At 44.5% G+C, this 26,108-nt stretch overlaps 1 protein-coding gene across 6 annotated transcripts in view; it reads left to right on the forward strand.

Annotated features, from left to right (window-relative positions):
- The window catches only part of EEF1D (eukaryotic translation elongation factor 1 delta), an 88,836-nt gene extending 73,913 nt beyond the window's left edge, over positions 1–14,923 (forward strand). For all 6 annotated transcript variants that reach the window (XM_069220883.1, XM_069220885.1, XM_069220884.1 and 3 more), the window contains one exon: positions 14,820–14,923. In XM_069220883.1, the coding sequence (XP_069076984.1) occupies positions 14,820–14,858 (39 nt within the window). In that variant the 3' untranslated portion in view covers positions 14,859–14,923. The remainder of the gene's footprint in view (positions 1–14,819) is intronic.
- Positions 14,924–26,108: the final 11,185 nt, after the last annotated feature.

Consider the following 26,108-nt stretch of genomic DNA (forward strand, 5'->3'; position numbering starts at 1 on the left):
AAATCAGCAGAGAATGGCAGTGCGCGGTGAGCGAGGTTGAACCATTCTCATTCCGGGGACCTCGACCTAGGTCATCAGTAGGGTTGCCAGCCAGCAGAGATTTGTAATATTTTCAAACCCACAATTTCACCCGTGGGCACGTCTCTTCCACGCCACAACCCGGCTAACCTGCCCATGACCAATTTACTCCCCTTTAAACTTTATAGCCTTCTCCAACCCTTAATACTTGTGCCAAGGGCACCCTCTTTTGTCATTTTTTTAGGGCACCCTCCAGCAATACACATCACTTTTTCGCTTCATACAGCTGTTTATACCGCATATTTTATTGTAGCATTTAGTTAGTGCTCCAAAGCCCTCCAGTTTGCATGGATTTCCTGGGGCCTTTTCACGTGCATGGTTGATAGTGTTCAGTGTAGTTACACCCATACAGGAGTGTAGTTACACCCATACAGGAGTGTAGTTACACCCATACAGGAAGTGTTGGGTGAAGTGTTCAGTGTAGTAGCACCCATACAGGAGGTGTTGGGTGAAGTGTTCAGTGTAGTTCCACCCATACAGGAGGTGTTGGGTGAAGTGTTCAGTGTGGTTACACCCATACAGGAGGTGTTGGGTGAAGTGTTCAGTGTAGTTGCACCCATACAGGAGGTGTTGGGTGAAGGGTTCAGTGTAGTTACACCTATACAGGAGGTGTTGGGTGAAGTGTGTGAGGATCAAGCGTGGCTCAAGCATGATGCAGGGTCCTCGGTTCCCTATAGTCGAGACTGCCCTAACGTGTGTAATGTGGATAAGTGGAATCCACCAGGAACCTGAAGGAAAAGAAAGAAGTTGTTTGTTCGATGGCATCTGTCGCTGTAGATACGCATGTTCTGCAATAGCTCGCCATCTGGTGTTGGGCCGGAGTGTTACAAGTTGTTTTTCTTCGAAGAAGTCTTTCGAGTCACGGGACCGAGTGACTCCTCCTTTTGTCTCCATTGCGCATGGGCGTCGACTCCATCTTCGATTGTTTTTTTTCCGCCATCGGGTTCGGACGTGTTCCTGTCGCTCCGAGTTTCGGAACAGAAAAATAGTTAATTTCGGAAGATTTTCGTCGGTATTGTTGCGTTCGGGATCGGCGTACTTAGATTCAACACCGCATCGAAGATCGAAGAGCTCCGGTGCCCTTCGGGGTAGTTTTTCGATCCTCCGTCGGGGCCTGGTCGGCCCGACCGCGTGCTGAGGAACGCCGATGGAACGGACCCCGTTCCGTTTCTGCCCCAAATGCCACAATAAATACCCCTACACAGACCAACACTTGGTCTGCAACCTGTGCCTGTCACCTGAGCACAGCGAAGACACCTGCGAGGCCTGTCGTGCGTTCCGGTCACGAAAAACACTCCGAGACCGTCGAGCCAGAAGACTTCAAATGGCGTCCGCACCGACAGCCCGACGGGAGTTCAAGGAACAGGAAGAGGAAGGTACCTTCTCCATCCAAGACTCAGACTCCGAAGGATTCGACGATACACAAACCGTGAGTAAGACGTCGAAAACCACACAAAGAAACATTTACAAGGCCCAGGGGACGCCACTGCCACCAGGCCATGGCTCAACCCATAAAATCGGTGACCGACCGTCGGCACCGAAAAAGGCCCAAACAGTGCCGAGATCGTCCGACTCCGGTCGAGACACCGGCACGCAGCCTTCTCGGGACCGAGAAAGTGCTGGAGACAAGCCTCGACACCGAGATGCCGGTGTGGACACGGCTCGACGCCGAGACAGCGGCACCGAAACAGATCGACGCCGAGAGGTTTCGGCCCCGAAAAGGAAAAAAGTCACCTCGGAGCCGAAAAAACACGCAGACAAAGTTTCGATGCCGAAACAAACTGCAAGCGACCCAGCTTCAGGCTCTTATACAGAAGAGCACTCGCTAACCTCCCAAATGCAGAAGCATAGGTTTGAGGAAGAGCTACAAGCAACTGATGCGGACCATACGCAAAAGCGTATCTTCATTCAGCAGGGGACAGGAAAAATAAGCACCCTTCCCCCCATTAGGAGAAAGAGAAGGTTGGAGTTCCAGACGGAACAAGCACCACAACCAAAAGTGGTGAAAAGAGTTACACCACCACCCTCTCCTCCGCCCGTGATTAACGTTTCACCAGCACAAACGCCATCACACTCCCCAGCTCACACCACCATGAGCCAGGGTGACCAAGACCAGGACGCATGGGACCTATACGACGCCCCAGTGTCAGATAACAGCCCAGAGGCATACCCTACAAAACCATCTCCACCAGAAGACAGCACCGCGTACTCTCAGGTGGTGGCTAGAGCAGCACAATTTCACAACGTAAGCCTCCACTCAGAACAGGTCGAGGATGATTTCTTGTTCAACACACTCTCCTCCACCCACAGCTCCTACCAAAGCCTGCCTATGCTCCCTGGTATGCTCCGGCACGCAAAAGACATATTTAAGGACCCGGTCAAAAGTAGGGCAATCACACCAAGGGTGGAAAAAAAGTATAAGCCGCCTCCTACGGACCCGGCTTTCATCACAACACAGCTGCCACCAGACTCTGTTGTTGTAGGAGCAGCTAGGAAAAGGGCCAACTCTCACACATCTGGAGATGCACCACCCCCAGATAAAGAAAGCCGCAAGTTTGATGCAGCTGGTAAGAGAGTCGCAGCACAAGCTGCAAACCAGTGGCGCATCGCGAACTCCCAGGCACTACTTGCGCGCTATGACAGAGCCCACTGGGACGAGATGCAACATCTCATTGAACATCTGCCCAAAGACTTCCAAAATAGGGCAAAACAAGTGGTTGAGGAGGGACAGGCCATCTCCAACAACCAGATCCGCTCCTCCATGGACGCTGCAGATACAGCTGCACGGACAATTAATACATCTGTAACTATCAGAAGGCATGCATGGCTCCGAACGTCTGGATTTAAACCAGAGATTCAACAAGCAGTTCTCAATATGCCTTTTAATGAAAAAGAACTGTTCGGTCCAGAAGTGGACACAGCGATTGAGAAACTCAAAAAAGATACGGACACTGCCAAAGCCATGGGCGCACTCTACTCCCCGCAGAGCAGAGGGAATTACAGCTCATTCCGTAAAACGCCCTTTCGAGGGGGGTTTCGGGGTCAAAGCACACAAGCCAGCACCTCACAAGCCACACCGTCCAGTTACCAAGGACAGTATAGAGGAGGTTTTCGGGGACAATATAGAGGAGGGCAATTCCCTAGAAATAGAGGAAGATTCCAAAGCCCCAAAACCCCTACTACTAAACAGTGACTCACATGTCACTCACCCCCTCCACACAACACCAGTGGGGGGACGAATAGGTCATTATTACAGAGCATGGGAGAAAATCACTACAAACACTTGGGTTCTAGCAATTATCCAACATGGTTACTGCATAGAATTTCTACAGTTCCCTCCAAACATACCACCAAAAGCACAAAATTTAACAACACACCATTCCAATCTCCTAGAGATAGAAGTGCAGGCACTATTGCAAAAGAATGCAATCGAATTAGTGCCAAACACACAAATAAACACAGGAGTTTACTCACTGTACTTTCTGATACCAAAGAAGGACAAAACACTGAGACCAATCCTAGACCTCAGAGTAGTCAACACTTTCATCAAATCAGACCACTTCCACATGGTCACACTACAAGAAGTATTGCCATTGCTAAAGCTGCACGACTACATGGCAACTTTAGACCTCAAGGATGCTTATTTCCATATACCAATACACCCATCGCACAGGAAATACCTAAGGTTTGTATTCAAAGGAATACATTACCAATTCAAGGTACTGCCTTTCGGATTAACAACCGCACCAAGAGTCTTTACCAAATGTCTAGCGGTAGTCGCTGCACACATCAGAAGGCAGCAAATACATGTGTTCCCATATCTAGACGACTGGCTAATCAAGGCCCATTCGTTAATAGAGTGCTCAAATCACACAAATCATATCATACAAACCCTCTTCAAACTAGGGTTCACCGTCAATTTCACAAAATCCAAAATTCTGCCACGCAAGGTACAACAATACCTGGGAGCCATAATAGACACATCAAAAGGAGTAGCCACTCCAAGTCCACAAAGAATTCAAAATTTCAACACCATCATACAACGCATGTATCCAACACAAAAGATACAAGCAAAGATGGTATTACAACTCCTAGGCATGATGTCATCATGCATAGCCATTGTCCCAAACGCAAGACTGCACATGAGGCCCTTACAACAATGCCTAGCATCACAGTGGTCTCAAGCACAGGGTCACCTTCTAGATCTGGTGTTAATAGACCGCCAAACTTACCTCTCGCTTCTGTGGTGGAACAACATAAATTTAAACAAGGGGCGGCCTTTCCAAGACCCAGTGCCACAATACGTAATAACAACAGATGCTTCCATGACAGGGTGGGGAGCACACCTCGATCAACACAGCATACAAGGACAATGGAACGTACATCAAACAAAACTGCATATCAATCACCTAGAACTTCTTGCAGTTTTTCAAGCACTAAAAGCTTTCCAACCAATAATAGTTCACAAATACATTCTCGTCAAAACAGACAACATGACAACAATGTATTATCTAAACAAGCAGGGAGGGACGCACTCCACGCAGTTAAGCCTGTTAGCACAAAAAATTTGGCATTGGGCAATTCACAACCAAATTCGCCTAATTGCACAGTTTATACCAGGGATACAAAATCAACTCGCAGACAATCTCTCTCGAGATCACCAACAGGTCCACGAATGGGAAATTCACCCCCAAATACTGAACACTTATTTCAAACTCTGGGGAACACCTCAGATAGACTTGTTTGCGACAAGGGAGAACGCAAAATGCCAAAACTTCGCATCCAGATACCCACACAAACAATCCCAAGGCAATGCCCTATGGATGAACTGGTCAGGGATATTTGCTTACGCTTTTCCTCCTCTCCCTCTCCTTCCTTACCTGGTAAACAAACTCAGTCAAAGCAAACTCAAACTCATATTGATAGCACCAACTTGGGCAAGGCAACCCTGGTACACAACGCTGCTAGACCTATCAGTGGTACCCTGCATCAAATTGCCCAACAGGCCAGATCTGTTGACACAGCACAACCAAAAGATCAGACACCCAGATCCAGCATCGCTGAATCTAGCAATCTGGCTCCTGAAATCCTAGAATTCGGGCACTTACAACTTACCCAAGAATGTATGGAAGTCATAAAACAAGCAAGAAGGCCATCCACCAGGCACTGCTATGCAAGTAAATGGAAGAGGTTTGTTTGCTACTGCCATATTAATCAAATACAACCATTACACACAACTCCAGAACATGTAGTGGGTTACTTGCTTCACTTACAAAAATCTAACCTAGCTTTCTCTTCCATTAAGATTCACCTTGCAGCAATATCTGCATACCTGCAGACTACCTATTCAACTTCCCTATATAAAATACCAGTCATTAAAGCATTCATGGAGGGCCTTAGGAGAATTATACCACCAAGAACACTACCTGTTCCTTCATGGAACCTAAATGTTGTCCTAACTAGACTTATGGGTCCACCTTTTGAACCCATGCACTCCTGCGACATACAGTTCCTAACCTGGAAGGTGGCATTTCTCATCGCCATTACTTCCCTGAGAAGAGTAAGCGAGATTCAGGCGTTTACTATACAGGAACCTTTTATACAACTACACAAAAATAAAGTCGTCCTAAGGACCAATCCTAAATTTTTGCCAAAGGTTATTTCACCGTTCCATCTAAATCAAACAGTGGAACTTCCGGTGTTCTTTCCACAGCCAGATACCGTAGCTGAAAGGGCACTACATACATTAGATGTCAAAAGAGCATTAATGTATTACATTGACAGAACAAAGAACATCAGAAAGACTAAACAACTCTTTATTGCATTTCAAAAACCTCATGCAGGAAACCCAATTTCAAAACAAGGTATAGCCAGATGGATAGTTAAATGCATCCAAATCTGCTACCTTAAAGCTAAACGACAGCTGCCCATTACACCAAGGGCACACTCAACCAGAAAGAAAGGTGCTACCATGGCCTTTCTAGGAAACATCCCAATGCAAGAAATATGTAAGGCAGCCACATGGTCTACGCCTCACACATTCACCAAGCACTACTGTGTAGACGTGTTATCCGCACAACAAGCCACAGTAGGTCAAGCTGTATTCAGGACATTATTTCAGACTACTTCCACTCCTACAGGCTGATCCACCGCTTTTGGGGAAATAACTGCTTACTAGTCTATTGCAGAACATGCGTATCTACAGCGACAGATGCCATCGAACTGAAAATGTCACTTACCCAGTGTACATCTGTTCGTGGCATCAGTCGCAGTAGATTCGCATGTGCCCACCCGCCTCCCCGGGAGCCTGTAGCAGTTTGGAAGTTACCTTCAATTATTTATATATGTATCATCTCAACCTTAAATAAGTGCATACTTAGTCACTCCATTGCATGGGCACTATTACTACAATTCAACTCCTACCTCACCCTCTGCGGGGAAAAACAATCGAAGATGGAGTCGACGCCCATGCGCAATGGAGACAAAAGGAGGAGTCACTCGGTCCCGTGACTCGAAAGACTTCTTCGAAGAAAAACAACTTGTAACACTCCGGCCCAACACCAGATGGCGAGCTATTGCAGAACATGCGAATCTACTGCGACTGATGCCACGAACAGATGTACACTGGGTAAGTGACATTTTCATTTTGGTGCCAGTTGTCACCTATGCTGAAAAGAGATACCCAGATAGAGACCCGGGGTGGTGCACCCAGAAGTGAGAGAGTAGCCTGTTTAGGAGGCACTGTTGAGTAACAACGGTATAGGTAGTCGTTTTTGGATAAGGTGCGCTTGCTAGGCAGCTGCCCTGGCAGAAAAGGAACAGATTTGCTTCCCCTGCGTTGTCCTTCTGGCCTCGCCCCTCCTTGTGAACCCAGTAATTTATTTTTAATCCCACAGACTCTTGCTAAATCGTGAGATTAAACTTTACAAGTCCTGGAGGATGTCTTCTCATGCAGTTTCCACTTTTGTTAGTAGGGAGTGAGAAATGAGGTTGAAACAAACTACGTATTGAGAGGAGATTTGCCTTATTTCCATTGTTTAGGTTATAGGCCACTAGCAAGGAATAGATTTGGTAGAGCTCATATTTTTGCAATCGCAGACCAGTTCTTCGCCGATCTGTATGTCTGCGTTTTTCTTTTTCGCAAAGTTATAAAAAGTAACTAGTAGATAGTATTAAATCTGTGTTCTCTGTTTGGCCCCTCCCACCTCTACAACTCCCCTGGCTGGTATCAGCACTGGTAATAGGCACCACTGCGTGAACCAGCAGTTTTGATTTATTGAATTCCTAGGTTGCAGATCAACATTGGCCCCTCCTGCCTCGCAGCAGTCAAGCCGGTTTGTCAGGACCTGCAGGCCTCTGGGTTACATAGCAGTTCTTGTGACTACAAATGCCTGTTATTCTTGTAAAACAGCGGCCTACATACATACCGTCAATGAAACGCCAGGAACCCTCTTTCGTTTGGCAGCTTGGATTCTCAGACTAGAAGAGTTGTGAAGTTATTCAGTTGAGACTTCATCATTAAAAGGGGTGTGATTTTTGGGCTCAAATACAGTTAGCCCATACGTGATGTGTATTAAATAGAGGTCTAGACAGCGTTTCACTTTAAAAATTAAATTGACTTTACTTACTCAAAAGTTCATGAGTCTGGTTAAAACATGATAGTTCTCGGTTAAATTGTTCTCACCGAAACCAGGAACAACTTGACTCTTACCACTCTCATGTCTGAGTTCGCATGCTCCAACTAAGATCATGGAGTGTTTTGTTGACCTTGTGAGGTGTAGGCTGCCTGTCTGAAGCAACCAAAAGCTAGAACATCCTCTTTTCTACCGTGCAGACATCCTGTAATACTGGCACTGGATGTGAACTTATTCTAGACAGTCCTCCAACATTTGGAGGCTGTTTCGGCTGCTGAGTCCTTGGCCTCTGTGTCTGTGTAGTGCTTTTCGCAGGCTTTTGGCTGACTTGGTGGATGCTGCGCAAACCAGTGGGTTAAAATGTAAGGTTTCCTTTCAGCTACATTGTTTCACGTGTTTATCTACACTGGCCTACAGACCAAGGGGTGGGGGAACGCCTGAGCTGTGCAGCGAAATGAAGAGGGTAAGCTACCAATAGGGCCTTCAGTGGCAGCCCACCATCTTGCAATGATCACTCTTCCCCCCCACCCACTAGTGTCCCTTAACTGCTTACACTCGAACATTGTTTCTATCTTGCACTGAAATGTGATAGGAGTCGTATAGGAGTCGTCGTTCATGATGTACCACATACATTTTGCTAGGGAAGGCTTCTGTCAGACATCAGTTGTATCCTGGTAATGGACATATTGCCATTTATCACCTATGCTGAAAAGAGGTACACATAGCGTGAACTCCCTTTCCCAGCAGAGCTAAGCACTAAGCTGGGGAGCAGCGTGCAGGGTTCTTTGTGGAGCGCCCTGGCAGGTGGAGCTGTCACTAGTGGCTCCCAAGCCAGGAAACATACAGAGTAAGTTCAGAAGTGGAGTTCCTACTCTGTGGACTTCGGACCTTGTGAAGGCTGTACACATTACTAACTAACTGAAGTGCCCTGGTTCCTTTTCGTTTGATTTTTTTTTTTTCTGCTGTGCATTATTCGTCCCTCGTGCTTCGAAATTCCAGGCCCCCCTGGCAAACAAAAGCCATTGTGGTGGGTTTTATTTGGGCGTTGTTGTCAACCATCATTTGATGGCATGTCACACCCGCCCCAGTGATATGAGTTCTTTGACTAAGATGAAGAGGGTCACACAACAGCCTACGAAGACTGGGAACCACAGGACGACTGGCAAAGACTTGCCGCCAACTCGCCAGAGGAAGGTGTAGACACCTACACTTTGAGGACCTCGCCACCGGATGACCTGGCTGTGTACAATGCACTTGTGAAGAAAGCTCTGGATACCCATGGGGTGCACCTTGAAGAGGAGCAAGCCAAACTGCTTTTCTCCTTGAAACACGTGTGCCAACACAGAAAAAGAACCTCTACTTCCTGAGACTTCCAAGAATGCTTGACCAACAGTTGTATGCCTTTTGAGAACCAGCCTCCTTGAAGGTGGTGCTTCCACTAGTCGATAGTAAGACTTGCGTTGCACAACTATCACCTTCATTAAGGGTAATGTGGCCATAAAGAGAGGTAATGCCCCCACATCATCAGGACCACCCCCAAACAAGGAGCGCACGTGTGTGGAGATGGTGGGCAGGAAGATAATTGAGCAGCTCCCACCCAGTTGAGAATTGCTAACTCCATACTATGGGCACAATGGGGTCTTGAATAGCACTCGTTCCACAGGTCAGCCTTCACATGCATCCAATTAGGAACGGTTGCAGACAAATAGTCGTGCACTACAGGAAGTTGGAAGTATCTAGAAGTTGTCACAGTGTGCTGAGAGTGTGTGGCAAAACACAAGTCCCATTTCTGTGGAAAACCTTTCACTTTACCAACTCCTACATTCAACATCACCACAGATGTGGCACACACTGAATACATACATGGCAACACACCTGATTCAGGCAGGAGACTCCCAAGTTTTATTTGAAGCCACAAATTGTTTATTTTACTTATCTCCTGTCTAAACTTGCTTGTGCTTCAATATAGTTCAATGGGTAGGTGGTAAAGCACATTAATGTGTTGGAACTGAAGACACTTTACCAAGCACTGAAGGCTTTTCATGACCCAGCAAAGGGAAAACCGTGCAGCTTCAGATGGACATCATAACCATTGTGTTCTGTCTAAGCAAGAGGAGGTTTGGGGCACAAGATCTTATCCACTGTCCAAGCTTGCTCAGAACATGTGGAAGTGAGCTTTCAAAGAGGCAAACCCTTTGGCAATATAGCTGGATGTGCAACGTGTTCAAGGAGACAGGTTAAGCAGGCAAGCAACACATCCTACGAGTGTAGGCTATAGCAGCAGGGGCTGGACGCTATTTTTTTTTTTTTTTACAGGCGGGGCACACCAGACAAACCTGTGCACAAGCCCAGAAATGGCAAAATGCCAAAACTTTGTGTCCAGGTACCCACACCACCAATCCAAGGGGAATGACTTATCGATAGACTAGTCAGGGTAATTTTGTACACTTTTTCTCTAGTAACACTGATTCTGCTGGAAACGAGCAAATACAAAATGTTGCCCATGATGCTCTTTATAGTAACTCTGCAATAAGTAAGACATGTGGTTCTCTGACCTGGTGGAGATCTCTTGTGAGGAGCTGTGATGAATCTTCCAGTAGTTAAGGACTCATGGTACCAGGCAGACCGGTTTGTCACCTAGAACTGGCAAATTTCAGCCTGGCTTCTGAGTACTCAGGACACTAAGTAGGTGGGGATGCTATACCCCACAGTGTCAAAGGTATATCCACTGGTACAAAAAAGAGGACTTGCGGGATAGTAGAAATATGGATATCCCAGTTATCACATACCTAACTGACTTACTGGATGAAACTCTAACCTGTGCATCACTCAAGGTTCACCTGCCCGGCATTGTAGCGTCTAGTAGGGGGCTAAAAAGCAGAAGCTCCTTTAACACACGTCATCAAGAGAACCCTAGTAGGAGAAAAGGGAACCCCCAGGTTCAGCACCCATGAGGATCATGAACTTAATGCTCGCCCAGTTATTGAAGGAATCATTTAAACTAATACACAAAGCAGAGCTAAAATTTGTAACTCTACATAGCCTTCCTGGTAGCCATCACATCACTGTGCAGAGGTAGCAAGCTGCAAGCATTCATAACTCAGGATCCATACTTGCAGATAGAAAAGGACAGAATGGTCATGAAAACAAACACAATTCCTTCCTAAGTTACAATTGTATGTAAACCAAACTTTCCCACTGCCAGCGTTCTTCCAACAGCCAAAGATCCGCTGAATGAGCCTTGCACATGCTGGCCATCTGAAGGGCAGTTGTATACTGTATCCAGGAAACAAAGATTAGGAAAAGAGAAAACAATTGTCTACTTCGTCTGCACCACCAGGCAAGGGGGTGCCAGTTTCCAAGGGACTATAGTACAATGCATGGTTAAGACGATTCTGGAGTACTATAGGAGAGCCTACACCACAAGACAGAAGGGCTTCCTAGTCAATGTCTCCACCATCTGTATGGTCACTACTTTTTCGTACATCAACACTTTAAAAAACCATCGCTGTATAGGCATGCAGGTCAACAAGGAAGCCTGGGTAGAACAGAAGTGCTGAAGCACCTGTAACTCGAGCAAGAAGTCATTTCAGCCCAACCTCCCGAAGGTGACCAATACTGCTACAAAATCAACGCATAGTTAAATCCAGGAAAAGATCATGCTGTGAAACTAAATTAAAATGTTTATTTATCAGCAGTAGTAGATTTGCAGCTTGATAAATTTTCTGGATTCACATGCAACCCTCCCACCTCCCCAGGAATGAGTGGGAAGAAGATGCAAACCGTGGACGGAAACTGCATGTGTGTAAGGAAGTCTGAAGGATTGCAAGTCACCAAGAAGGAGAAAAACTGGTCTGAACGTGCAACCATGCACAAGACCTTATAGGGCGTACGTCTGATGTCACAGGAGGTACACAAATGCCACCAAATGGTGGTTGGCGACGCCCATGAAGGAAAAAAAATAATAATTCTGGACTCAACCACTAGATCCTAGAATAATGGAGGGCATGTTAGTACATCAAGTTACAAAATTACTCCTACGGGTTTCATGTTTCTCCAGCCCTGCAGAAGAACCTTTTAAAAGAGCTACCTCTGTCTTAAGTTTGTCAAAAAATTTTTTGCCCTATTTAACTAGATAAAGTTTTAATTACGGACCTAAATCCAGGGTTCTGCATTCTTCTGCAATGAAGGCAATTTTCCTGTTCTCGACATAGGAGTCTCCTGTACTGTAGTGAAATACCAGGGGTTTTAGGGCGCTGTCAAACATGTGTACACCTGGTCAGCTTTATGGTAGTGTTGAACTCCAGAGTCCCTTCCTGCCACAAATCAGGCAAACTCTACTTGATAGGTCATTTTCCGTGTTTTGCCAATATATCACATATATTGCTCCTGCTATACTAAGGTGTCCTGCATGAATACTTACCTAAATGTTACTTTAAATGGAATGGGGCATAGGTACAGAAGAGGAAGCGTAGAGAAACTTGTTTACCATTTCCTCTTATGGTCCATTGATGCTGCCTTTATGCAGTGACATTACATCAACCACAAGGAGTGATAAATACCTGCAGCTAAAATATGAAGAAAAAAAACCCCCAAAAACAAGTTTAGGATCCCCCAATGGTAAATTGTATTCCGGGCAGGCTGGAGAGAAATTCTAATTATGTTGGTGAAAATTGTCAAAGCTATGGTTTACCTGACTTTTTAGGTCTCGTCTGAGAACGTGTGTGCATGCACTTCGAACCCATCCATTGCTTCATGTTCACTTGTTTCCTTGCTTTACTTTGGTCAGCTCATGCGGCTTAACTTCCTGTGTTCCTCCTCTGGGGGATGGCCCTAGTTCTGCTTCCTTATCTACTGCCTTCCACTGCACACACTTTTGGTGCTACCTTTTTATTCTCTTCTTGACACACTCCTTAAGAGTGCATTTGTTTGCCGGGTATAACTCCAAAGCCCTCCCCCCACCTCACAAGTCCCACACTGCAGTTTATTTTATTATATGTAGGGCAGTGAAGCCAGCTGCATTGGAGAACTTTACATGAGGACCAGATTTTGTTACTTAAGGTTAGATTGTTTTTGCTTTTTCCCTCCCTTTTTGTTGCTTCCCTGCTTCCACACCAGAAGAGACACCAGATAAATGTTTTTTCAGGCATTGCGTGATCTTTGTTCACTAGTCTTAAATGTGTCCGGGCTCACTGTTAGCCCAAAGGGTGAGATTCAGATCCCAAAACTTTCTATATTTAGTGCTATGAAGAGCAATATAATACACGGAACAGGAGATAAAAAATCGTAAGGGAGGTGAAGTGTGATGTGTAATATCTCATATGTTGCATAGTAGACAGTGTGCAGACTTGGCAAGAACAGACTCAGTTATTTGGTGACAACGTTTTTGCAAGCGTCGGCAACTTCGAGAACTTGCTATAAAATAGGTTTTGTCAGATTAAAAAAAAACAAAAAACGTTCAAATACTATTTGTACTAGAAAATTGACCGGCAAAGTTTTTGTGGAAAATTCTTCCTCAAAAACATTTTAGCATGTGAGGGTTTGAGAATGTGCAGCTTTGTGAGCGTTCAGAGTTTCACCTCTGCCAGTGAAATTCAAACACTGCCGATCTCTGTCTATAGACAGACCACGCTGCGCATATCACACATGGTTAAAACTCTGTTCCTGTTTTTATCCGGATGCCAGAGTGTCACTTGGTGGCAGGACTGAGCCAGAAAGCCCCGAGCCCAGGACATCATTTGGCATACTGCACCTTTTGTATATATTGCAGGCAGGAGGGTGGCACAGGAGGCATCTACATCCTGTGTTTCATGTGCCCTCTTCCTGAGGAGGTGCCTTCCGCAGGCCCCCCGACCAGACATTTTTGAAGAACTGTGACACATCAGAGCCTTTTTATAATTTTTATTTTGTATATAAAAACTTTCAGTCACGGATGATAAACTTGCTGATGACCTGGGCTCGGGCTGCAATGCTTACTGAGTTACTAGACTACTCACCCCTCCAACCCACCCCTTCCAGATGCTCGTCCCAACGTGAACTGTGATTAGGAAGAAAAGTGGGTCTCCCCTCCGAGGTGGGTGCGAGGGGCCAGGGGTGTTCCTGGAGTCGTGGCGTGGGTATATCGATGGGCTTAGTTCCGGACGATATGTCTGGTTTCCCTTTATGTTGTGGTACACCTGGGAACATATTGGAGGGGGAAGTGGGAAGGGGGGAGAGGAGAGATGGGAGGGGGGAGGAGGGAGATCTTTCCAGTTTGTGATTGTATACTACTATGCTTGCACATGCACTATGACATTGTGATTTGTCACTGTTATGTCTTGATGTTGTTAAATGGCAATAAAAACCTATGCTATTTAAAAAATAAAATTAAAAAAGGGTTCAATCCTGCCGCACAACAGCCATGCATCTTTGCAACGTAGCTAAAACATTGATAAAGACCGTATCTTGCATAGTGAGACCTATAGACTTTACCAACGCTTGTCCTAATCTCTGTGCTCGTCTCGTGTTAAGTTTTGCCGGCTACCAATGGAAGATTGGTTCGCACAGAAACTTGCCAAGAGACAGCTTCTGCTCAAAGGATTCTCTAGCTGCATGTTTGTGCAAAAAAAAATAATTGATGAGAGATCAGCAATTTTTTCGCTGTGAATAATTTTGTGACATTCTAATGGCATTCCTCAAGAAAATACTAGGTGATTTCCACAACCCCCTGCCCCCCCCCCCCCCCCTTTCCGGCCCCCTCACCAGTAGTATATTAGGCCATTAATGTGCCTAATGTCTGGAAAACGCGTGGTACTAATATTTACTGTGGAATATCCTGTCATTCAAAGGAGAGCGTAATGATCTACATACTACAACTCTGCCACCCAGAGTGTACCTTCTGGGGTAAATAGGCACGGTCATCATCTGCAATGCACACCAAGTGGATTTGGCTCACTTTGAAGCAAGTACATTATCAACTCTACGTTTTTATATTTTACCCTCAGAACGTCACTTTTTCATGTTTTGTCAAATCATGCAGTCGTGTGTTAGAGGTTTTGATTGAATGTCCTCTGCAGTTTTCCTATTCAACGTGTGATTTTAATAGCTTGTTTTCTGGTCTCGTTTTAGGTGCAGAGTGTCGACATTGCTGCTTTCAACAAGATCTGAGAGGTGGTGTAGGCTTTGTTACTGTAATAAAGGTCAACCATGCATAATAAAAATCTATATTGCTATTCGTCTTCAGTTTCTGTTTCTATCCCATGAGCAAGAGTAACCCCTCGCAGAAGAGATTCGCGACAGCAGGTTGTCTGCCATGGTGGTGTACATGGAGCTGTGAAGGGCTGCCTCTGAATGCACTGATGTAGTTGAATCCTTGAGGCTGCTGAGAAGTTAAATATTTGGTATTGTTTATCTAATCTCAACCACAAATTCAATGTAAATTAATCCTTCTCTGCTGAGCCCTTTGCCGCTCCCCACCCAGTCCACTCCCGTGCTGCAGAAGAAAGCAGCTGTTTTTTCCCTGCAGATGGCATCAACGAGGGCTTTGTGTTGCTAAAATCACCATATTCCCAGCTTTCAGGAACAGGCAGACTGGAATCCAAAAACCAAAATTTTCAACATAGTTTGGGTATTTTACTGGGACGTATTTTTCCTATTTTTTTTTTTTTTGTACTTTCAACCTCTTACCGGTTAGTGACAGAAATGGGTGTGAAACTAATGGTAGATCCAGAAAACTAATCATTTCGGAAAAGTAGATAACATTCTGAATTCAGCAAGGGGTCATTTGTGTAGATCCTACAAGTGTTTCTTATAGAAAGTAATAGTTGAAATAAAAAAAGAAATATTGAAATAGAGTTGAAAAAAACAGCCATTTCAGTCTGTTTTCATCTATACATTTTTCCATCTATGACAGCTTTTTGAAAGCAATACACAGTTGCGTCCACTGGACCCTTCTGGGTGAGGGGCTGTATAGGGCTTGTAGGTTCATCAAGAACCCGAGATACCAAGAGTCACTAAATGAGCTACACCTTGCAATGGGTTTTCATTGTGTACCGGGTATACAGCAATTAATTTTATTAAAATACTAAGAGTGAAAAATAGGTGTCAAGGAAACCTATGTATTTCCGAAATGGGCACAAGATATGGAGTTTAAAACCAGTGGTTATTTGCACATCTCTGAATTTGTGGGTACCTACACTAGCATGTGAATTGGAGGGCATTTCTCAAAATGACTTTTTTACTTGCACACACTCTTACATTTGGAAGGTGCAAATGCAGAGAAAGACAATGGGTAATAACACTTGTTCTGCTATTCTGTACTCCCCAAGTCTCCCGATAAAAACGGTACCTCACTTGTGTGGGTAGACCTAGGGCCCGTGACAGGAAATGCCCCAAAATGCAATATGGACACCACATTTTTTTCACTGAAAAGTGACACTTTTTTTTTTTTGTTGTTTTTTTTGCAGGGTGCCTAAGTGTGGATTTTGGGCTCTAGCTCAGCTGGCACCTAGGGAAACATACCAAACCTGTGCATTTTTCAAAACCAGGTACCTAAGGGAATCCAGAATAGTATGACTTGTGTGGCTCTCACCAGGTTCTGTTACCCAGAATCCCTTGCAAACCTCAATTTGTCTGAATGAAACACATTTTCCCCACATTTCTGTGATATAAATTTCTGCAGTCTGAGGGGAGCCACAAATTTCCTCCCACTCCACGTTTCCCCGGTCTCCTGATTAAAAAAGATTCCTCACTTGTGTGGATGGGCAACTGCCTGCGACAGGTAGGGGTCAGAAGAGATTGACGGGGCACCAAAGTATGTTCATAAATGCATTCTTAAATTTTTTTTTTTTTTTAACGTTTTCAGGCTGAATCTGCTTTTGGCATCCACACAAGCGAAGTACCATTTTTATCAGGAGACCGAGGGGTATGCTGGGTGGTAGAAAACGTTTGGTTTATTTCTGTTTCTGGAAGAATATGGCATAGAAATGCAATTAAATGTTATTTTAGTCACATTTTGAGATTTGTAGGAAATTGTGGATAAGAAAACTTGTTGGGACCTAGATAATGCTTTCCCAGCACTAGAGGTCCAGGGAGCCTGGAGCCGCTAAAATGCGTCAAGTGGCCTTCGCAAAGGTATGTAACCTTCCATCCAAAAAACAATCCTTTATGCAAGACAGGATTATATTAGCAGAGCAAAGGCATGCTTGGGCAGTGATAAACTCATATACTATTTTGAAACCTCAACCATATATCAAAGCACATTTCCACCAGGCAATTAAACAGAGCTTTATGCTCTTCCGATTTGGGTTCTTTGAATATAAGGACCTCTTACCAGCATAGAAGGGTGATTTCACAGACCCAAGATGTCGATTATGTGGCTACAAAATGGAATCAATAAGCCACCTTATCTGTATGTGCCCAAAGGTCATGGGTCAAAGAAAGACTATGCTTAAACCAATTTTCTTGCTTTAAAAATATGATCTTGCCGCCAAGCAGTTATAAGCTGGCTGGAAGGGACGTCAATCCTTTTGGCTAGTAGAGGAGTAAGATTCATGAATCTAGTGAACAAACTCTTGCATCAGGCGGCTTGACATACAGTTTACCCAAGACTCGATGAGGTAACTCAAGGTGTGTGGACCAGGAGGGAAATAATTTTTTGAACACCATTCTAGTTCACCTGCATGCATTTTGCACATATGCTCAAGATCATACTTCAACCTCCTGGACTCCGTTTCAGTTGCAGCATGGCCAGAGGTACACAAAATTGATAAGTTTTTAAAATATGTTTTAATGGATGAATGCTATTTATAGTTCCTTTTACCTCATGCTATTTTGTAGTGTAGCGGTTTTTATTAACTAAGCACTTGATAAATAAACTTGATACTTGTTGGGATCCACAAGAGGCACACAGCCCTGTGCTCCCCAGGGTGTCTAGTTTTCAAACACATCTAGAGTTGGTAGATTTTCCCTAGACAAGAAGTGAACACGCTACCAAGTCTTACTTCTGTGATGTCCCAAACACTCAAATTATGCCCCCCCCCCTTTTTTTTGTTTTTTGTTAAAAAGACCTCTCACCCACCAACCTCGTTGGTGGCAGTCTTCGTCATTGGAGTCACACCCGACACACCTAGCATGTCGGGGGGGGGTTTGCTTCGACACCTGATTACAGTGGAGCAGTTTTTTTTTTTCTTCGTTTTTCATGAGTAGAGGAGAAGTCTGATCAAAAACGTCTTGTGGCTACCCACCATTATTTTCACATGTACATTCTGGGTGGATTTGGCACGAGGGTGAGTGATGGTTGAATATATACAATTTTATTAACATGATTTCACAAAAAATCAAATGCACTGATAATAATTGAAAGGTCCAAAACCTGAACCATTGACTGCTTGTGAGCTGTAAGCCCTTGTCAAGGCACCAATTGCTTTATAGTCCATTTACAAACCTTTCAGACGTGATACATACAAGACCATTAACTCCGCCAGCCGCAGGCCCAGCATATTACACTCAAATCAACAGGTAGCGCTGTGCAAAGGCCCATCACTTTCATATGCCCACATGCTTGACACACTAATCACACTGGCTAATGTAGTGTGTGGACTGGCTTTTGGCTAGCGGTGTGTAGTGACCAGCAGCAAGTCACTACTCACATACTGCCCACGCACACCGCCAGCCAAGAGCCAGTTTACGCACACCACCAAGAAAACAAACCAACTGTAAGTAAATACAAAACTACAAACCCAATAGCTGTAACTAAATACATCACACTAATGCCATCTGTGAAAACTGAACAAAAAATATAAAACGATTAAGATCAGGCAACGCTCACAGGTGCACTCAAAAACTCTTTTGCATGTGGTACATTCTAAAACGAGCCCGGGGCGCACAGCCCAGGTTTAGGACAATCGGGGGGTGCATAGGACTCTTCTTCCGCACGCCTGTATGCATAAAGACTACGTCGCTTACAGGGATTGTTTTTTGGTGTGGGAGGAATGTGATCAGCAAAGTGGCGATCTTTCAACCTAGCCACGTCCTCCACCACTCCAACTGAAGGAACACTTGCCTGTTCTGCTACAACAAGGCTGCCTATCACAAATTCCTGAACGAGTCCTGTTTGACTCTGGAGAACAATCTTTGAACACAGTGAAAGCATTAAAGGTTGATCAAATGGAAGAGATAGATAGTCAACTTTGTATACCAAACACAAGCCTTATGAACAGCAGTGTAAGGTTCCATTCTCTTATCTACTCCATCTACAGCACCCATGGGCAGATGGGCCTAAAGATATGGCCAGAAAATTCACCCTCCTAAAGGGGAGTGACCCTTGACCAAGAGGCTGCACCCCAAAACAACAGCAACATACTGAATAAAACATCCCTGGTGTCTAGTGGCTTCTGACCGCCCTGGGGGTAGATTGGGTTAAAGGATAAGGTGAATCTGCCTCCAAGGGGGGCAGAAATGGCCATAAAAGTCACCCCCTAAAGTGGAGTGACCCTTGCCAAAGCAGATGCTCCCTAAACACAAAAATCATGCTTGTATAGAAATTCCTGGTGGCTACTGGTTTCTGTAACTGTTGGAGGTAGATGGGCCTGAAAAAAGAAAAGGCCCATCTGCCCTCCCCCCCCCCCCCCCCCCACAGGGTTAGAAATGGCCAAAATATGTGCCCCCCCCTAAAGGAAACGACCTTTGCTCAAGGGGCCGCACCCCCAAATCACCAAAATGCAATTCTGTTGTGGCCTAGTGGATTTCTGCCCTCTCCTTACCTCTGGGGGCATATGGGCCTAAAAGAATGGCCGATTTACCCCCTCCCTCAGGGGGGCAGAAGCAGCCAAAATACATTGCCCCCTAAAGGGAGCTATCCTTGCCCAAGTGGACGTTCCCCATAATCGCCAAAATGTATTTCCCTGGTGGCCTAGTGGATTTCTCTGCTAGGGCGGCAGGGAACCATCCGATGCACTCACCAACTGCGGTGTCAGTCTGCTCCCTGTTGTCCGTCGCACACTAGGGGTTAAAGAAAGGAGAATAATTTTAATTTATTACATTTATTGTTAACTGCATCATTGGGATTTTATCAAAAACTATCAAGCAGTGGTCTGCAAATGATCATCATGAGTTAAACATTTTAATCTACATAATCTAAGAATATCCCAACAATACTCTAAAGAGAGGAATTTTTATAATTTATGCCTGACAGTGCTAACATAACTATGACACACACAAGTTTGGGTGGATAAAGAAGGGAACATCAAGTCGCAAATTGAAATAATCCAGATGTGCAGAGCTTACAAAAATTACCTCGAACATCGTCCTACCAATCACTTTTTGCTCCTTTTTATTAAATGGACTTTTAATTTTCTTAATGGAAAGAAATACTGAACTAAGTTCATAAATCAATTTTCATACTCTATGCGATAAAAAATGGTGAATGGAAGCGCCGAAGCCTGAATATTGAAAGTAATCAACTAAGGAGCCCTGCACTTTACGCTTTCCTTAATGCAGATTAAAAGAATAGGAACACATGGACCTCTATGGTATGTATGCAAGCCCAGCTACTCCCACTGCATTTTTGCAGTTTAACCATCAGGTATGCTGAGATTAAAATTAGTTGATGGGTTACATTCCTTTGTCCTCTAGCTATTACTCCTTAAGATCCAGCAGTATGGAATCGATAAACATTTCTAAAACCATTGACCAGCCAGTGGGGCATATTGGTCTAATCATACCGTTGCTAGCATTATATTAGCAATCGACATATATGCTTGCACGTGGACCCTATTTTGTTAACTATGCCAAATAGAATAATCTCTGGGGTCCTGGCAATACCCTTCAGCAAACCTTTGTAGCCTGTACCTTGCATTAGTATTGTGTTCTGGTTAGGGCCTGGTTCTTCTAATGTTAATATATTGAGATTGGTAGTTAGAAGAGCCACCAGCTTGCTCGGTTTATCGGCCGTGCCCTCATGTGACGATTGTTAGATATTTCTGACCTGTTTTTGACTTTGTGGCAGTACATGGGTCATATTAACTCGGGCCATAGCCCTGTGGTGCTAGGGGCCAGGCCAGCTTATAGTTTGTTGTGCCCCCCCCCCCCCCCCCCCCCCCCCCACACCAGATGTTCAATTTTAGACCTACTGGGGCATGTCCTATATGGTCCAAGGGCTAGTGTGGGAGGGGGTTATGGGGCAGCATTTCCAAACTCTATAAGCTCGGAAACCAAATATGAAAGTGAGAGGCTGAAGTTGGTGGTTCTGTTTGCTCCCATTCTCGTGTTTCCTGTTGATAAATCAACACCTTCAGTAACTGGCAAGCTGCTACTTCCTCTGCCCACCGTGGAGCAGCGGCACAGTCTCTGTGCAAGTACAGCTTCCACTCCTGTGAGTCCCTAGCATTGTCACCATGCAGGACTGTCATGGTGTTGTTTCAAATGCAAGCAGCTGGACCCCACATTTTAATTGCAGCTCATGTACTCACCTTCCTTGAGAGCTCTGCCAGGCCGTCAGCATCACGAGTGCAAAGCCACCGAAATCCCTTCTTTACATGTCTACTTGTTTTTTTAATTTTATTAAGAAAGCTGACTTGTGTTAGATTAATTTTACGTGTGACCAAAGTATTTACTTAACATTGTGCCTATCTGCCAAGTTTCTTAGGTCCATGTGTGGTGTGCTGCTCCACTGTAGGTTTTTACTTTGCAGTCTGGGAGTTGTAGTCCTGTTTTCCTGAGGAAAAAAGCAATACTACAAGTCCCAGAATTTAGAGAAAAAGCCTGGAATGGAGCAGCACATCACTCATGGCCCTGGGAAACTTGGCAAGGCTGCATGGTGCACTGTTTAGCTCCTGTGAGAAGTATGATCCTCTGGTGTCAAGTGTATTTTAAAAGAAGATAGTAGTTAAAATGCACAATCTGTACCTAGAAAATATGAGGCTCACATTCCGGTTTCTGCCTTGATTAAATAGAGCAGTGGTTCCCAACCTGTGGTCCGGGGACCCCTGGGGGTCCGCGACAGCTTAGAAAATTATATATTATTAACAGATTAGGTCCCCAGCTTTCATTAAGGACTCAGTGTGGGGGTCCCCGGATTCCAATAAAGATTCAATGGGGGTCCCCGGGCTCCAGTAGTAATAAAGCGGGGGTCCACAGAAGTTAAAAGGTTGGGAACCACTGAATTAGAGTAATCTTAGTCTATTTACTGGACAGCTCCAAAAGTGTCAAAATGCAGAGTGGCAAGCAGGTAGTCCAGATTCCAACGCACCCATCTGGGCCCCACGCTTGCATCATGTACCAGTGCCTGCCTCCCTAGCTTGTGCCATCAGAAAGTGCATGTGCCTTACATCCATCATATCACAGGCACTTCAGCACTTCTCTGACCACCATCACCTGTGCAGTGAGACTAGCATTAGCTCCTGACTTTTTAAAATTTGTACTTTCTTTTTTTTTTTTTTAAGACGTTTTGCATATGATTAATTTACCTTTAACACAATGTACTATTACACTACTGGTAGATTTAAACAAAATCACTGTGCCTTGATGGAAAAGGAAACATGGAAGAAGATATCAATTCAATAATTAAATAGCACATTTTGTAACCAGGAAATCTGGGTTCTAAATCCCTGCTTCTAGCACGTACCAAGTTGTGGGATTGTAGAGGAATCACTTTACTGTGTGATTTATACAAAATTCTCTATTCTCTAATAGGGGAGTGCATAACATCTGAATTGTCTCTTAACTTGCTTGTGGCATATTCTTACAGTGGTAATGGATGGTGGGCAATGGGAGTGGTTCATAAATGTTTTAAGTACGTATTTAGAAACATTCATTTGTAATAAATGTCCCTGAATGCAGTGATGTAATCTAATTGCTGCACTGAAACTCTCCTAAATGTTAAAGAAAAACATGTTTTGAATTGTAAGACTTTGTCATGTTTTTACTATTTGTTGTATAATTTACATAACAAAAGTGCATTAGGACTTGGGTAAAAGCCAGACCTCTGGTCATAGCTTAGCTCAACTGTCCCTGTTAATTTTCAGTCTTGCCTATCTCTAGTCCTAAAATACATCCAGGTTTAAATTACTGCTGTATGCAAGATGGCAATACAGTTTTACTTTTAGTAGCATAACTTTAGGATGCACAGCATTACCAAAGGTTAGATGTTTATAAGGTTTCTTGAAAATCGAGGGGTCCTATTGGTTACTTATATAGTGCTTTCGATACCCATTGTGAGACCTAAAGTACAAATGGTCAAGTTGCATCATTTATTTAGCGCCTCATCCCTCGGGTGAGATCTTCAAACACTTCAATTTGCATTGGATTCCTGAGCACCCTTTGGAGTGCATGGTTGAAAGGGAGTTGTTTGCATTTTGACCTACATGGGATATATTGATGAGGTGTGTAAGGTTGGATGAAATGGAGTGTTGCTGCGCATACGCAAGGGTATAGCATCTACGTAGATCAGTGGGGGTTTATTGTAGTGTATGGGAATCACTCAGTAGTGCCTGAGGAACCAAACTATTGATAGCACTGTTAAACTACCAAGATGCATTCAATGGAGCAACAGGAAAGCAACACATTGGGGGTGCTCTTTAAATGCCAGGTCTACCCGACAAGATCACAGAAATAAAACAGCCACAGTTAATTCAACAAGGGTATTATAGGGAGTCTACCCAGGAGAACCAGAGGAGCAACAGAAAAACAACCTATTGGAAGCATTTTTAGAACATCAACTACTTTGATATGGAGACTGTCCAAAGGCGACAGTGGTGTGACCCATTAGAGACACTGCTAAACCCGTGAGGACTATTAAATGGAGTCTGCCTAGGAACACATGAGGATCAACATATTGAGGGCACTGTTAAACCAACAAAGCAATTATGTAAGGTGTTTACACAGAATTACATGGAAATTGGTTGAAGAAAGGACAAGAGAGACGAAGAGAAAGGAATTATTGCCCCACACCCTTCCTGGCCCTAACAGATCCTAATGGGGAAGACTCCACGGGAAGATGCCCTCAACAGTCCACCCTCACTCGTATGCCGTGGCTGGAGCACTGTATAAAAGAGGATCATATAGCTGGAGGAAAGCGAAAGGTGGAAGGGGCGAAGCCAGAAGAGAGAGGGGAAGTCCCAGACAACACTAGAGAAAGGACTCCTGTAGTTCAAAAGAGGAAAAGAAATAGAGAGAGGGAGAGACTAAGAGAGACGGAAAACAAGGCAAAAAGTGTGGAATGAGAGGAAAAGGGACAAAAATGTGGGAGAGGAGCGGGGAGAAAAGGGAAAATGTGGAAAAAAGAAAGAACCTTGAAAAAGAGAGAAGATGGATCAAAGAAAAAAAAACGTAAAGAAACAGCACAGGAATCTTGTTAAAAGTTGTACATTTTTTACTTTCAATGGAGCCAAAGTGGATTATTTTCTATAGGACCTTAAACTGCGGGCTCTAAGGTTTCCTTTAGGATAAGGTGTAGCTTGTTGCTGGAGAATGAGGGGTTCTGTCCAAAGCCCTTTTCTGGCCCGAACAGGGTCAAACAGGGGAGTCACCACAAACCAACCAAAAAATACCCAGGCAGTCGAATGACTGGGGGGAATATGAAGAGCAACGCATTACTAATACAGCACAGGAGACAGAAACAGGAATAAAGAGAGAGCGCTGGTTACATGCTCCTTAACTTATTCTGCAAAAGTTTTATTTTGCAGGGTCACAGCTTTCTCAACTATAGTCTTCCTTATGTGGTAATGCACTGCTAAGTATTTAGCAGCTTCATCTGACATGCCATTTCATTTACAGGTTTCTCTTCATCAGTTTCCAAGCCTATGTGTTTTTTTTCTATCTTGCTTATGGGCTATTACTGTGTGTTTGGTGGTGGTCTGTTTTACTATTTTCTTTTTATCATTGCAAGACGTTAAGAGTAGGATGGTCCTTATGAGCTTGTTGCCTTTACTGTAACTTGCCTTGAAGGTTGTGAGCCATAGACGTAGAGCCTCATTCACATGAGCGGGGATGTGAGGGTGAGGTGCTGAAGTGGGATTGATTGTGAATAGGTATCATGAATCCCAATATTCAATGAAATACAGGTCCATCTGCTTTACACTCAGCTCCCTTTGGTAATTTGGAGGGTGCACTGTTGTGGTGCAAAAGTTCAAATTCACCATTAAGAATCTATAAAACTTTAAACACTGTACCTGGAGATTTTAGTCATTCATGGTATATTTCAGCAAGCCACCCCAATGCATCCAGTCTCCTGGCTGAATTTTCCTCTGTTGAATCCCTTGCAGGGCACACTCAGCCATTTATCCCTTTAAGAATAATCGTTTGAGTATAATTAAATTGGGAAATAGTAACATCAGATATTTACAACATTTTGGATTTCAAACTGCAGTATAGGGTGTGTTAGGAAGTCGATTATTAGTTGAGGTGGCTGGTAGCCGACCACAAGTAATAATGTCATTATTTTTGTTAGGCCCAGTAAAGGTTTCAGTAATTTCAACCTCAGCTCAACCCTTTTTAGCTATGGCAGAGCAGACAGGCTTAACTTAAGAAAAATGTGTTAAGCATGAATAAGTACCAAAATAGTTAAAACGTTGAAAACACAATAAAAATCCTCACTCCAATAATAATTTTGTGAACAATGGCCTGTATTTATACTTTTTGACGCTAAACTGCGCTAACGCAGTTTAGCGTCAAAAAGTTTAGCGCCGGCTAACGCCATTCTGAAGCGCCATGCGGGCGCCGTATTTATTGAATGGCGTTAGCCGGCGCTAGCAGACCGGCGCTGCCTGGTGTGCGTGGAAAAAAACCACGTACACCAGGCAGCGCCGGCGTTGGGGAAAATGGCGTTAGGGCGTCTTAAAATGGTGCAAGTCAGGTTGACGCAAAAAAATCGCCTCCACCCGATTTGCGCCATTTTTAATGACGCCCAGACGCCATTTACATGACTCCTGTCTTAGTAAAGACAGGAGTCATGCCCCCTTGCCCAATGGCCATGCCCAGGGGACTAATGTCCCCTGGGCATGGTCATTGGGCATTGAGGCATGTAGGGGGGCACAAATCAGGCCCCCCTATGCCAAAAAAAAATAAAATAAAAAATTATACTTACCTGAACTTACCTGAATGTCCCTGGGATGGGTCCCTCCATCCTTGGGTGTCCTCCTGGGGTGGGCAAGGGTGGCAGGGGGGGTCCCTGGGGGCATGGGAGGGCAGCTGTGGGCTCATTTTGAGCCCACAGGTCCCTTAACGCCTGCCCTGACCCAGGTGTTAAAAAGAGGCACAAATGCGGGTTTTTTTTTGCCCCGCCCACTCCCGGGCGTGATTTTTGCCCGGGAGTATAAATACAACGCATTTGTGTCGCAGTCATTTTTTTGGACGGGAACACCTACCTTGCATCTCATTAACGCAAGGAAGGCGTTCACGCAAAAAAATGACGCTCTTTCC

Source organism: Pleurodeles waltl, chromosome 2_2 (genome assembly GCF_031143425.1).
Source record: "Pleurodeles waltl isolate 20211129_DDA chromosome 2_2, aPleWal1.hap1.20221129, whole genome shotgun sequence".
NCBI lineage: Eukaryota > Metazoa > Chordata > Amphibia > Caudata > Salamandridae > Pleurodeles > Pleurodeles waltl.